Source organism: Leptodactylus fuscus, chromosome 8 (assembly GCF_031893055.1).
Source record: "Leptodactylus fuscus isolate aLepFus1 chromosome 8, aLepFus1.hap2, whole genome shotgun sequence".
NCBI classification, from domain to species: Eukaryota; Metazoa; Chordata; class Amphibia; order Anura; family Leptodactylidae; genus Leptodactylus; species Leptodactylus fuscus.
The window spans coordinates 64199023-64212949 of NC_134272.1; the positions used below are offsets into that span (position 1 = coordinate 64199023).

The 13927-nt window shown below is 40.7% G+C and overlaps 1 protein-coding gene across 1 annotated transcript in view; it reads left to right on the forward strand.

The window, feature by feature from the left end:
• Positions 1–715: 715 nt before the first annotated feature.
• The window catches only part of PCNT (pericentrin), a 51182-nt gene continuing 37970 nt past the window's right edge, over positions 716–13927 (forward strand). Inside the window, exons 1-14 of the mRNA XM_075283869.1 lie at positions 716–1052; positions 1592–1756; positions 2384–2533; positions 3407–3571; positions 3671–5425; positions 5964–6047; positions 6132–6281; positions 7283–8861; positions 9687–9787; positions 10169–10280; positions 10518–10849; positions 10945–11161; positions 12534–12667; positions 12808–13031. Coding sequence (XP_075139970.1) covers positions 741–1052; positions 1592–1756; positions 2384–2533; positions 3407–3571; positions 3671–5425; positions 5964–6047; positions 6132–6281; positions 7283–8861; positions 9687–9787; positions 10169–10280; positions 10518–10849; positions 10945–11161; positions 12534–12667; positions 12808–13031 — 5480 coding nt within the window. The 5' untranslated portion in view covers positions 716–740. The remainder of the gene's footprint in view (positions 1053–1591; positions 1757–2383; positions 2534–3406; positions 3572–3670; positions 5426–5963; positions 6048–6131; positions 6282–7282; positions 8862–9686; positions 9788–10168; positions 10281–10517; positions 10850–10944; positions 11162–12533; positions 12668–12807; positions 13032–13927) is intronic.

A 13927-nucleotide genomic window follows, 5' to 3' on the forward strand; every position in this document is an offset into this window, starting at 1 on the left:
CTATTTGGAACTGGTTTCAAGTACTTACAGTGGGTTCACACCAGCGTCCGGTCTCCGTTCTGAGGTTTCAGTCTTCTGCATGCATGTCCAACTTTGTGTCTGGTTTAAAAAAAAAAAAAAAAAAAAAAAGTTTCGCCGCAGAGAGCTCAAAACGCTCAATGGCGCTCACGGCCGGACACTTTTTAAACTGCCAGCAGGTTTCCGTCTCCTGCCCAGTTTTGGGTAGGAAACGTAAACCTGAAAGCGGAGACCCCGGGTGCAGATGTGAACGAGCCCTGAACCATATATTATGAGTAATAAGGTAACCGGCAGAATATTGAAGCCACAGATCCCACCAAACCTAAATGCACACATACCCCAGATACCTGAGGTCTGTGTGTGTGCTAACAGCTTGCTACGTATGGACTTAGTGACTGTCATTATACAAGGTCCTTGATCTTAGCACCATCAAAGATGAGAGAAAGTCTGATAATCCTATACATTTAGTATATTCATGTTTTCACTTGTCATACATTGCCCTGTGTAACATCACCTGCTTGTCTTCCGGCTTCTTGTCCGTGTTGTATGAGCCATGTTTGTGTAATATTTAAGCAGGTGTACATCTAAATCCCTAATCCTTCTCAATCTGCTTATGACCTAAGTGTAGTGAGATGTTTAGGTTACTGTATGTGGTCTCTATTGTTCAGCCTGAATTTCTTCACCCTTCTTTCTTCACTTGAACTGTCCTCTTAGAATAATGCATGCCTATGGATGACATCACTTTCAGGACTGAGCGGTTTTCCTCCACATCCATGCGCCCCTCTCTTTATGAAAGCCATGACTGTCTTGTGGCCCTGCTTCCTCTTCCTCACTTACCTCTCACTTTACCTGTCCTTTACTTTCCTATGCAGCTTGCTCACTTCAGACAGCGCAAAACAAAAGGGGAAAGCTCAAAGGCGCAAAAAAAGACGCAGAAGAGGAAGAGTAAGGCTGTACACTCGCATGTTTCGAAGAAGGAGGACACGTTAACCAAAGTTGAATATGTCGAACGGGATCCAGACATCACAACAGAGGTACAAGCTCATGTCATTGGTATGGGTTAAAGTGGTATTGCCATATCTCTAGAATGGTCCAACCACATGGACAATAGTGAATCCTGGGAACGAAGATCTAGAAGCTTTGCTGTAGTATCTCTGTACGGTGTGGTGCTTGCCTTCTTAATTGAATAGGGGGGTTTGCATTTTGTAGGGCTGTATTGCTGTGGATATGTTGTAACTGTCTTTTATGGGAAGACCTATTTAACCACTTCCATGGTGCGTCTGTTGTGTAGACTGCTAAACTTGCCATGTAATAGACAATGAACTATCCTTAGGCTACAGATTACAGCACTGATATGGCCTCCTTATTGTGCTGATCATGGGGGTGGGGGGGGTCCCAAAGGTTGAACTCTCCAGATGGGAATGGGCAGAATATTGCTTCCTTTAAAAGTGCTTACTTGGGGTTTTTTTTTTTTTTTTTTTTTTGCCCTTTTAATACCCTCCCTAAGAATTTACCCTTCCAGTCTATGGCTTTTTTTTATCCTAAAGAGCACGATTTTTTTTTTTTTTAACAGAGCATGAACAGTTTATTGGAGGTGTCTGACTGGCAGGATAACATGACCGACATGGAAGCTAGACTGGAGCTGAAACCAGATGAAATTGGTAGCTATGCTGAGGGGGGTATCCAAGAGCTGCAAACACCATTGGAAGATATTGTGTCTACTGATCTCCTGCATGAGGTACCTTGGCTTACTTTGTATTGCAATAAATTGAATTATGTTTTTGCTTTTTTGATGGCTTTGACACACACACACACACACACACACACATCCCTTTAAAACTTGCATATGAATTTTTGTATTTCTACGGTCCTGTGCATTTTCATTATTTGAGTCTACACCTTTCTTGTCTGATACTGCAGTAATACTCCTCTCCATTACATCCCTAGTTCTTGTTTCATCCACATATGACCTGTACGTAGAACTACCAGTAGCAAACCTAATAAGTTGGGGTCCTTTATTCATAGTTCTTGCATGTATGCAATTACCAGGATTATAAGTGGGGGTGAGGCAGGCCCCCTTGTGTCCCTCCACTGCCCTCTGCAAGCCTTACAATAGTGGTGGTCATACATTTTATTGCAGTATATATGCTCATCCAGGACAGTGAATAGTACTGACAAACATTTTGCCTCCCTGCATAACCCGTTTGCTTGACATTTACGTATTCAAGAGTACTTTGCTTATTGTTGATAGATATATATATATATATATATATATATATATATATATATATTTGCTATAAGCTACTTTGTTTTTATTAGAGTTGGCATTTTCCTACACCACTTATTACAATGACTGTCTACATAGGTGATGCAGACGGCTGTCCGTGATCGGGATGTTATCATAACCCAGTTATCCAGCAATTTGCAAAAAGCTCTACGGAGTCGTGAGGAAGTAGAAAAAGAGGCTGTAAGCCTATCTAGCCAAATCCAAGCTATTCAAAGTCAGCTGCAAAATGTGAGTATTGTGCAAAATGATGTTCCTGCAGCTTCACCCTCTCTAAGTTTTTTATTTTCACACAGCTGAAGTTTTCCTAGCTGAAACATACAGCTTCAGGAATTTTTTCTATTAAGTTAAAATTCATGGTCTGCCACTCATTGAAATCAATTGAGATTGGTTTCAGACACAATTGTTAGCTGATTTTAATGCAGAATTCGCTTCAAATGCAACGTCAAGTTCCGCTTTGTGAACATACTTTTACAGATTCACTGTCTCAAGACATTAGATGCATTGCATTGGTTTATTTAATGCACCAAACCGGTTTCAAAGTGAAGGTATATGGACTGGAAGAGCTAACTTTTTAATGTGAATGTAAACCTCTCTATACACTTGTGTAAAGGAGACTGCAGCACTGAGATATTACCATTTGCTCTTTAAATACAAAGAAAATTCAATGCATTCAGCTTCACATTTTGTTTCTGTTTTGGAAGTGGATTCACAGAGAATGGGGCAGGAAGCAGATGGTTCAGGCACTATACAGACCTGAGCCAAGTACCTGCAAACTTGCAGATGAATGGTACTTTGTCTGCAGTAACTTGTTCTGACAACCACTTGGAACAGAGGGCTGTCTGCTTCCTGTTCAATTCTCTGTGTAACAGCTGTTCAGTGGGGGTGTTGGAGTTCATCAGACCCCCTTCCCTTATCTAATATTGATCAACTATGGATTAAGGAAAATACAGCGGCTCAAATACATGCACATAACATGCATATGCTGAATTGTTTTATAGGCTTTAGTAGACAGTCTTAGGTTTGCCTTGAAAGCGTTAGTTTGATGATTATTATTTTCTATAATCCTATAACTTATTTTTCCTTTTTTTTCCTCCAATTAAGGCAAGCAAGTTTTTAAAAGGCAAAAGTCCTGGGAAAACGGAGCTTTACGAAGCTCAGCAGCAGTTTTCTGTACTCCAGAGCAGCCTTATGAACCAGACAGAGCGCATGAGTCAACTGGACCAGCGAGCACAAGAACTGGAAAGGGAGTTGGAGCACTCTCAGAAGGTAGGAGCAATTCTAGGGCCAGACCAAAAATTGGTTCTGTGGAACCAAGGACATTGAGGTATGACATTTCTTTAATGTCAATTGTATTTTTTTAAATAGGAAGCTAAAGAAAATCAAAATCAAGTGTCGAACCTTGAAAACTTGATGCAGGAGCAGCAGTCAAGACTGGAACTCTTACAAGAAAAACTGCAAGCATCTGAGAATTCTGTGTCCCTCCTGCAGCAAGAACTTTCAGAACAAAGGTGCGAAGTTGCACAGCTTAAACATAAGATGTCAGAGTCCGTTCAAACAGAAGTCCCATCTACAAGTCTTGGTGGAGGATTCACACGGCATGCCAACGACATGGACACTGAATCTTTAGCAGCACTGGTTGTGGACTTAAAAGAAAGACTTGCAGAATCAGAAACCCTTCGGGAGAGCTTGCGTATAAAGATTGAAGAACAAATGCAAACCTTTGAGATAGAAAGATCTTCCTGGGAACAAAAGCACAATGACATGGTAACAAATTTTACTGTTAAACTGCAGCAAGCAGAGGAGACCGCAGCACAGGACAAGCATGAGAAAGACCGCCTGAACCAAGAGCTCCGTGATCTTAAAAATACTCTAAAATTAGAAGCCGAAAGTAGCAAAGCCATAAAACTGCAGCACGAAAAAGACCTACAAATGTATGATATGAAGCTGCAGAGCCTGGAAGAAGATAAAACAAAACTGAGCGAGCAGCTGTCCAGTACCTGCAAACCTCAGGACACAGAAGAGATAATGGATATTACGGTAACAGATAATGATACAAGAGTTCATCATTTTAAACATGAGTTAGAAGATCTTAAGAAAAACCTGAGCAGGGTTAAAGCCAGAAAAGAACTTGAGAACTCAAAGGCAGTCCAACTTCGGAAAACAGAAGATGAAGATGCGTCACCGGCCTTGACCTCAATGGACAAGTATTTGATCCCCAACCTCACAACTCAGATGTCTGAGCTCAACAACAGCCAAGAAGAATTCAGCGAACACAGTAAGTTTGAGCTGGATAGTGACTTTATACTGGAGCAAAGTCTGAACTCTACCATGGAAGGAAATATTAATCTTCTTTCATCTCCAATGCCCATTACTGGTGTGTTAGCAGGTGGTGCTACTTTAGGGACTCTCTTAGATCCAGAATCCTTTGCGGTCTATCTGACCAGCAATACTGGACCTAGTGAGGATACCGATCTTAGTCCTGTGGTAGAATCTGACTTGGTTCAGAAGTGCACAGTGTTAATGGAGAAGCTTCAGGACAAAGAAGAACGGTTACAGAAGAGCTCTGAGGCTCTGGAAGAAGCTTTACAGAAGTGGAGAGATGTGACAGCTGAGCTAACCACTACCAAGCTGGAACTGGAGAAGGCCACTAAGGAAGAAGAATGCTGCGGAGAACAACAGAGGATATTGGAGGAAATAAAGTCTGAGAGGGATGATCTTAGAAGGAGAATAACCCATCAAGAAGAACTTCTGAAAGAGGTCCAGGAGCAGAAATCTGTGAATGAGGAACACTTATCACGTCTTTCGGAAGAGAAGGCTATCTTAGAAAGAAGTCTATCTGCAATAGAGAAGGAGCTGGAAAAGACCCTTGAGTTGTATAAAAATCTAGAGATTAGCCATCATAACCTTGCCCAGAGTTTGCAGAACTCAGAAATGGCTCGAGAGTCTGAACGTCAGGAGTTCGATAATAAGCTAAACTCTAAAGGTGTGGAGCAGCAGCTGCTACTAGAATCTATAATAGCCAAGGAAACAGAATTCAGGCAGAGGGAGGAGAACCTGCAGGAAGAGGTCTGCTTACTAAGGAAGGTGAAGGAAGAGCTAGAGAACAAGCTGCAAGAAGAGGTTAGTGGGATTCAGTACATGGGGCCATTCCTTTGTTACTCCTCCTGGAAATATGACTATATTGTGAGTTGCATGGTACAATTCCTCAATTGTTTCATTACTTGGTCTGTTACTTAATGTATTGTACCAGTATCTAGGCACCCCTCCCCCCACATCTTGCAAATCACTCTGACTTTTATGGAGAAATGGCACATTGCAGTGGCGTTTATTGTCCGATTTTATTTACTGATCTACAATAAGTCCAGTTTTTTTCTCACTGGTATTGATTTGGCTCCTGTTGCCAATTTAAAAAAAATTCCAATTTGCAAAATATATTGTGATGTACAAGAGTATTTGTTATTCACCTCATAGGGATGTTTGCGTTCCTCAGGATCAATAATATAGAGTACAAAATCTTAAATAGGCATATAGTTAATAAGGTTGATTGCAGGTCCATTAAGTTCAACATGATCTTCATCAACCTTATTAACTATGTGGTTTGGGATTTTTAGTTTTATCCTGTACTTGTCTGATCCGCTGTAATATTTATGGTCTTCAGGTTAATCGTGTGAATGCAGAGTTTGAAAAGAGGATGGAGGTATCTGGAGAAAGCTGGAAAGAGCAAATTGCACAAGTCAACCAGGTATTTAAGCGATAACCCGTACAAACATTAATTTTAATTTTTTTTACACATTTATTGTGCTCGTCTGAAATTTCTCATTTGCAGGAGCACAAAAGCGAAATCGCCCTTCTAAAAGACAGTCATGAGAGAGAGCTGCAAAACATGTGTTCAGACCTGAACACGCAAGAACAGAAACTGGAGGAACTTAAGCAACAGCTAGAGAAGGCAAATAGTATACAAACAGAACATGTCCAGGTATGTGAATGCTAGATGTTGTATAGAATTTTGAGAGTTCTACATTGAAATATTGCTTATATGGGGTTATCCAGAATCTGCCCTGACTACAGGGTAGGTGATAAGTGTCTTATTGGTCATGAGGATGGAGCCCATTTTCCTCTGTTGAAATGGATCGCTGGTGGAACATAAATGTTACCACTTCATTAATTTGAGCCAAGCACTGTACTCAACTTTCAGTCAGCCACGTAGATTTTGAATAGAGCAAGCAATGGACATAACTGCTGCTCCATTCAAATGGGGGTAAGAGACCCCCCATTCTCATCATTGGTGGGTCCTTCAGCAATCACACTTATGTCCTGTGCTGTGGATAGGTACCCTGTTTCCCCAAAAATAAGTCATCCCCGGAAGTAAGACATATCAGAGGTTTTGTTGAGTTGCCTAATATAAGGCACCCCCGGAAAGTAAGACATTTCCCAATAATAATCTTTCTGCGTAAACATTGTGTGAAGAAAACATTGCATCCGGCTGAACACTGTGTGCGATGTTCCGTGTGCACAGGTATGATGGCTGCTGACGCCGCTGCGATACGTTGTATCCACTGTTCCTGCTGCTGTAGGATGAGCTGGGAGATGCCCACTGTGCATACACTAAGCATTGTATGCAGTGGGGAGTCCACTCTCCCAGCTCATCCCACAGCAGCAGGAACAGTGGATACAATGTACGGTACCACAGCAGCCGGCTTTCCTGTGCACACAGAGCACCGCACACAGCGTTCAGCCGGCTGCAATGTTTTTCTTCATACAGTCACGCACATCTCAGCATAGCACAGTGGTGGCAGAAGCACACAAAAATAAAAGACATTCCCTGAAAATAAGACTTTGCATATCTATAGGACCAAAATTTAATATAAGACACGGTTTCATTTTTGAGGAAACACGGTAATAACTGTATTTTAGGAAGACCCTTATAATACAACCTTCTTAAGCCCATTTGTTTTATTCTGAATTCTCTCTATGCAGTCAGCACATACTATGGACATGGAAGCCATGCGTCTGAGCCTGAACAACATGCACACTGCACACCTTGAATTAAGTCAAGCAAACCTGCATAAAGAGAAGGAGGAAGCCTTGGTACAGCTACGTGAACAGTTAAATAGCAAGTGGGCCCAAGACCTAGCAATCCTCCAGGGCAAGAATCAGTTTGAAGTAGAGCATTTACACAAGGAACATAGTCTGGCCTTAGAGAGTTTACAAGAAGAGTTTTCAAAGAATATCTCACAACAGCAACAGGAACACCTAAAAGAGATTGTGCTCTTAAAGGAAAAACACGTAGCAGAAACCTTAGAATTGGAAGAACAATATAATCTAGAGAAAGATGAGATGCGAGCGCTGCATCTAGAAGAGAAAAAACAATGGCAAATAAAGCAAGATGCGCTTTGCCAAGAGCTCAAAGATGCTTTAGAGAAAAGCAACCTGCATAGAAAGGAGCTATCAGAGTTGGAGGAACAAAGTGACAAAGAAAAAACTACATTGAAAGAGGCTACCTCTAAACATTGTAAAGATCTGGAACAAATCCGACAAGAACTTTCAGATTCATTACAGAGAAATGAAGGACTTTCAAGACAGATTGCATTACTTTCTGAGGAGCATGCTATAAAGATCTCAGAACTGCAAGAGCAGCATAAGAAAGATATGGAAAACCAGGAGCAGGATCACTGTAGAGAAAAACAAGACTGGGAAAAGCAAGAAAAGCAGCACACTCAGGATCTGGAGAACATAAGAGAGGAGCTTTCACAGATGACCGAGCTACATTCACGTCAGATTGACCAGCTTAAGCAGAAACACTCCGAAGAGTTATTGCACTTAAAGGACGTCCACTCAAAAGAAGTAACAGAACTTCAGGATCGTCTCGCCCAGGAAAATCAAGAGTTTGCAAGGCAGCAAGGTGAGAATGAAAAGAAAGTTGTGCAACTTCAAGTGCAATGTGAAGATATGGAGGCCTTACAGAATACCTACCTTCAGGAGAAAGAGGAGTGGGAGAAGCAGACCAACATACTAACACAGTTAAGTGAAGAAATTGCACGGCTGCAGGAGGAGCATTCAAGAGCGGTGAAGCAACTACAAGAACAACATGGCAAGGAAATCAAAGAAATAGAAGAGCGCCATATCCTGGAAAATGAGGAGTGGGAGAAGCAGAGAGACCAGCATGCTCAGGAGTTGGATCTTCTCGTCAACCAGCATTCACAAGAGCTGAAACGGATTGGAGAGGAACTATTAGAGAGATCCTTACAGAAACAAGAAGAACATGCCAAGCAGTTAGAACAGATGCAAGAAGAATGTTCGAAGCAAATATTGGAGTTAAAACAACAACATCTTATTGAAATCCAGAATATGAATGATAAACATATGCAAGAGAGGAGGAGATGGGAGAGCGAGGCTGGACAACCGTTCCAGCAGATACATAGTAATGAAACTCTGCAGCAAAAGGATCCGGACTCCCAAGAGTGTGAGGAGCTACAGGATCAACATGGGGAGCAGACTGAGGCCATTCAAGGACATCGTGAACAAATGAGCGAGACCAGTCTCCTACATCATATAGGTATAGTATTCATTATGTTTGCAGCTCTAGTCGAAAGCAATGTGACTTCTGCACAGCGGTTCTGTATGCTTAGTCTGTGGATGCCACAAGTAGTAGCTCTTTAGTTCTCTGTTAGGCTATGTTCGCACTTGTATCTGAGTTTCCGTTCTTCTAGTCAATCACAGCTACAGTTCCTAAGTATCCCATTGACTACACTTCACATGGACTATAATTTTTAATAGACTTTACAGATGAGAAAGTTGGGAGTGCAGCACTTTTTCATCCTGAATGACACTGGTGGAGGCTATGAATGGAGACTTCAATGTAGATGTGAACATAGCCTTAAACTGGTATTGCAGCTGAGGATCTTAGTTGTTGTTGGTAGGAGACTAAAGGGGCATTGGATCCCCCATTCTACTGATTGGTGAGGGTGAGAGCTGTGAGAAGGTTTGTCTGAAGCAGGTGCTTCTCCTTCCTACTGGCTTAAGAACAGCTGCATGAAAAACAACCTTAAACTGGATAAAAACACTATGACTCTGCTTTAATTGAGAATGGGCAGGATTAGGTGTTATGTGCAGAAGGGCTGCATTCTGGAATTATTTAGGATTTTTTTGTATTATGTTAATGATGTTCAGGGAGAGCGTTCCCCTGTGCTCTGAGCACAGCAGCGTCATACCCTGCATGCCGCCTCCTGGCCTCTACGTTCACATCCCTCTATGCAAATGATCATCAGTAGTACATGAGGTGGTTACAAAGTGTGTGTTTAACGCTGGACCATATTCAAGATGTGTCCTACTAACTGTTCGATGAATTAATCTAACGTGTGCTTTTCTTTGTATAATATAGCACTGGGAACTGACCCCAACTGTGAACAAACCCAGGACATGCCGCTATTTCCAGAGAATGAAATTCTAATGGACTATATGTCTCAGAATAAAGTGTATACGGTACTGAGTTATTGTCTAAGTATATTGTGTCTGTGTGTGGGGTGTATATATATATATATATATATATATATATATATATTTATTATTATTATTATTATTATTATTATTATTATTATTATTATTATTATTATTATTATTATTATTATTATTATTATTATTATTATTATTATTATTATTATTATTATTATTATTATTATTATTATTATTATTATTATTATTATTATTATTATTATTATTATTATTATTATTATTATTATTATTATTATTATTATTATTATTATTATTATTATTATTATTATTATTATTATTATTATTATTATTATTTTATTTTTTTGTACAGATCTCATTCCTTTTCTGAATGCCATTTTTTTTTCTCCGTAGACAAACACATTGCAGACTAATTATAGTACAGTGAAAATGAACTCCAGTGATGAAATCCAACTTTTATGGTCCCAGATTGATAGGTCCAGGGCAAGTCGCCAAGAACTCAGTGGTAAGCATTATATTCCAAGCTATCATTACATTGACAACATACCTCTTCAAGTGTAGGTATTAAAGGGGTTTTCAGGACTATAATAATGGCAACCTATGCTTGGGTATTAAATTGGCGGACGTCCCGATACACTGCATTTCCACTGTTCAGATGTAGCTCATGGTGGACAAACTTTTTTTTTAGTCAAATCTCAATCTTATTTAAGCTTTTGGTTTAATCCCTACATTTTATTTTTAGAATTAAAGAAGCAGCTCATTGCTCGCTCTACACAGTTAGAAGAAATCGAGAAGATGAGGAAAGAGTTTGAGCAGGAACGACTGCTTCTTAAAGCTGAACATGAAAAGGAGATGGAAGAGCTTAGAATTTACTTTGAGCAGAAGTCCTGCTCTGCAGAAGAGACCTACAGAGAGGAGCTGGAGATCCTACATCAACGTCTTCGAGAAATGAGTGATGATGAAAAGGTGGAATTGACTTCTCTGAACTGTTCTGCCTTGTCTTTAGAAGAGTCTTTTGAAAGTGAAAAGCTAACTCTTCTGCAACATCTGACAGACCAGCTAGAGGAACACAAGGTAAGTCTGTTCTATTACTTCAGTCCACAATTGGGTGGTTGTGCTTTATTTTAGCTCCTGTACACTTTGGTTTTTTCTTTCTATTTTTGGGACAGGAAGAACTTGCTTATTCACAGCTCAATATTGAAGAGAAGCACAAGCAGGAGCTAGACAACCTGCGCGCAGCTCTTACCCTTCAGTACAAGGAGGATATGTTGAACTTAAGGAATGACCTGTCTGAAAAGTATACATCCAAGATGGAGACCTTGAAGAAGCAGCACTGCTTGGAGCTGGAGCAGCTCAGGGCAAGGTTGTCTGAGCAGCACATCAAAGGTATCATAAAGTCATCTGTTATTATATCTTTTGCTTGCGGGAAAACTTTGTTAAAAAATGCACATAAGAAAAAAGATCAAATTGTGGTGGATTAAGTAGACTTTAATACCTGACTGTTTCCCAGACTTTGGTTTGCTGCCATGTATATGCCTTAGGTGGTCTATGGACCTCACCAGTTTTCAGTGCTAGAAATAACTGGGTTATTACCATTTCCTGACTGTCAGGTCATCACTGACCAATCAGATTACGTAGGGATAGATTAACTAGAAGAATGGTAATATCCAGTTGTCAGTTAGGCTCGGGATTCAGTAGTTTACTGTAAGGTCGGGTTCACACGGAGTATTGTGGCTCATCATTTGGTACGTACACGCCGTGGGATTTTTTGCGGGCCGTATACATTCCCATTGTTTTCAATGGGAGCCGGTACCGTATACGCGGCGCTATTTTGCGGCCACCGCAAAATCATGGCTGCAAAATAGCGCCGTGTGTATGGTACCGGCTCCCATTGAAAACAATGGGAACGTATATGGCCTGCAAAAGATCCCGCGGTGTGTACGTACCAAATGACGAGCCACAATAGTGAACCTGGCCTAAGACTAGTCAGCAATGTAGAACTTCTCCATCCGGACTTGTCTTGACAGCCTCAGTTTGCTGTTGATACACCCTTGGCATTTCAGCCATCTCAAGTCTCTATAGCAGCACACATTCAGACCCTAAATGAATGTAGACCTCCGAATACATCCCCACACCTAATCTTTGATCGTACCCCATACACTTGCATTACTAGTATGTTGTATGGCTGTAGGATCTACACACTGTCCACTACACATTTTGCTTTCAGGGACCACTACATAGCAATTTTGATGCAATTCATGATGTAACCAAATATTTGGTTGCCCGTGGGACTCCACAGGAGTTTCAGGCCCCAGAAACCTGTTTAACCTGTTAGTATGTAGGACAAATTCAGTTGATGTATAGTTTTTGGTAGTTTTTGAGAAATTTTACCCTTTTTGTTGAAACGTGTAAGAAGACTTAATAGATAAGTAATAAATACATGATCTATGGTCTTCTGATTGCAGCTTTTTCATCACTGGCCATAAGATAAAGGTAGGCATAGCCCACAGCTAATAAAAAAATAAAAAAATAAAAAGACCCCAAAGCATGTGCATAGTATCTAAGAATTCGGAATAAGAGCAAAGTGGAACATATAACCCAACGTGCTGAAATCTTACATTGCCTTCATAAATGGTTTCATCTTGTATACTGCTGGGTCTGGATTGTTTGACCTCATTGTGAATTATCTCTGTGTTTGGGGTGGGGGGATGACATGATACGGTTTTGTCTAGAGTTGCTAATGTGTTATATTTTGTAGAGATAACAAAGATACAACTTCAGCACACCCATAAAGCTGAGGCGCATGCGGAAGAAACACATGATCCAGGTTGGCCATGTCATGAAGATGTGAAGACTTCAGAGCTGCCCTTGAGTGACCAACAGCTAGAAGAGGTAAATCTGGAAGACGATCCTGTGTCTAAATATAGCTGTTTTGTTTAGTTTTTGTTTACAACACTGTAAGAAAATTAAAGGAATTTCCCAGTCCCCATAGTTCTACTTTCATATTTTTCAATTTCCTTTATTTTAAACAGAATACTAAAATGTGCCAAACTGACTTTGAGATTGGATCAGATGCTGATGGTGGGAAACCAGAGCAAGGTGATGGGGAAGTACTGGTGTCCAAGCTCGAGGCATTACAGGCTGTGAATGCTAAGGAGTTGGCTGATGCCAGAGAAAACATGGCTAAAGACTTGGAGGAAGTTACAAGAAGGCTGAAATTGGAGAAGGAAAATGCTTTGAAGGAAGCTGAAGACAGGTGAGCTATATTCAGTATGTTAAATAACCAGAGTAGGGGCACTAGTGTGTCTGTACAGTCTAACAAGCCTATTAGCCCTTTGTGCATGCCAGCATTAAAGGAGACCTCTCCGCACCTCCAACAAGTCCAGTTCTTTACATCAATGAATAAGTGCTGCTTCACTGATTCTGGAACAGTTGGAATTTTTCTCTAGCCTCACCGTTTCTGAGCAATCAATGCTGTTAGTTTTGGTGTCTGATATAATATTTAGTCTATGTGCTGTCAGGAAGGCGATGTCAGGCAGGAGCAGACAATGGATATGATTCTGAGCTCTGACACTGGCTGCTTCTGATTGGAGCTCTGAATCACACCCCCTGCCTGACACCACCCGCCTCACATTACAGAGCTTAAATAGCAAATCAGGCACCAAAACTAAGAACACTGTTTGCTTGGGAATGGTGGGGGCTTTAGAAAAAATTCCAGCTATGCTGGAATCAGTGGAGCAGTGTCTATTAACAGATGATAAGAACTTGAATTCGTGGAGGTGCTAAAAGTTCCTCTTTAAGTAGCAGTGTATTACATATTGAAAGACTGTATGTGTGTTAAAGGGGAAGTTGGTATTTCATAATAATGTGCTAAAAGCAATAAATGCAAGAAAATAAAATGTAATGATTTCTCTCCTGGTAAAACTTCTGCTGTTCCGGTTGTCCCTAATCATCTTACATTAACTTGCCACAGTGAGTGGTGTTCTGCGCCTTCCACCATGACTGTAAGTGACCACTCCACTGCTTTTCAGTGTCACACACTTTTCTGCATCAAAATCTCACTTGTGCCATGTGATTCCACCTTGGTATGTGCGCACAGTACCTTACTTGATGAAGGCACCCACATTGGGTATCAGATCTTCAATTGCAGAC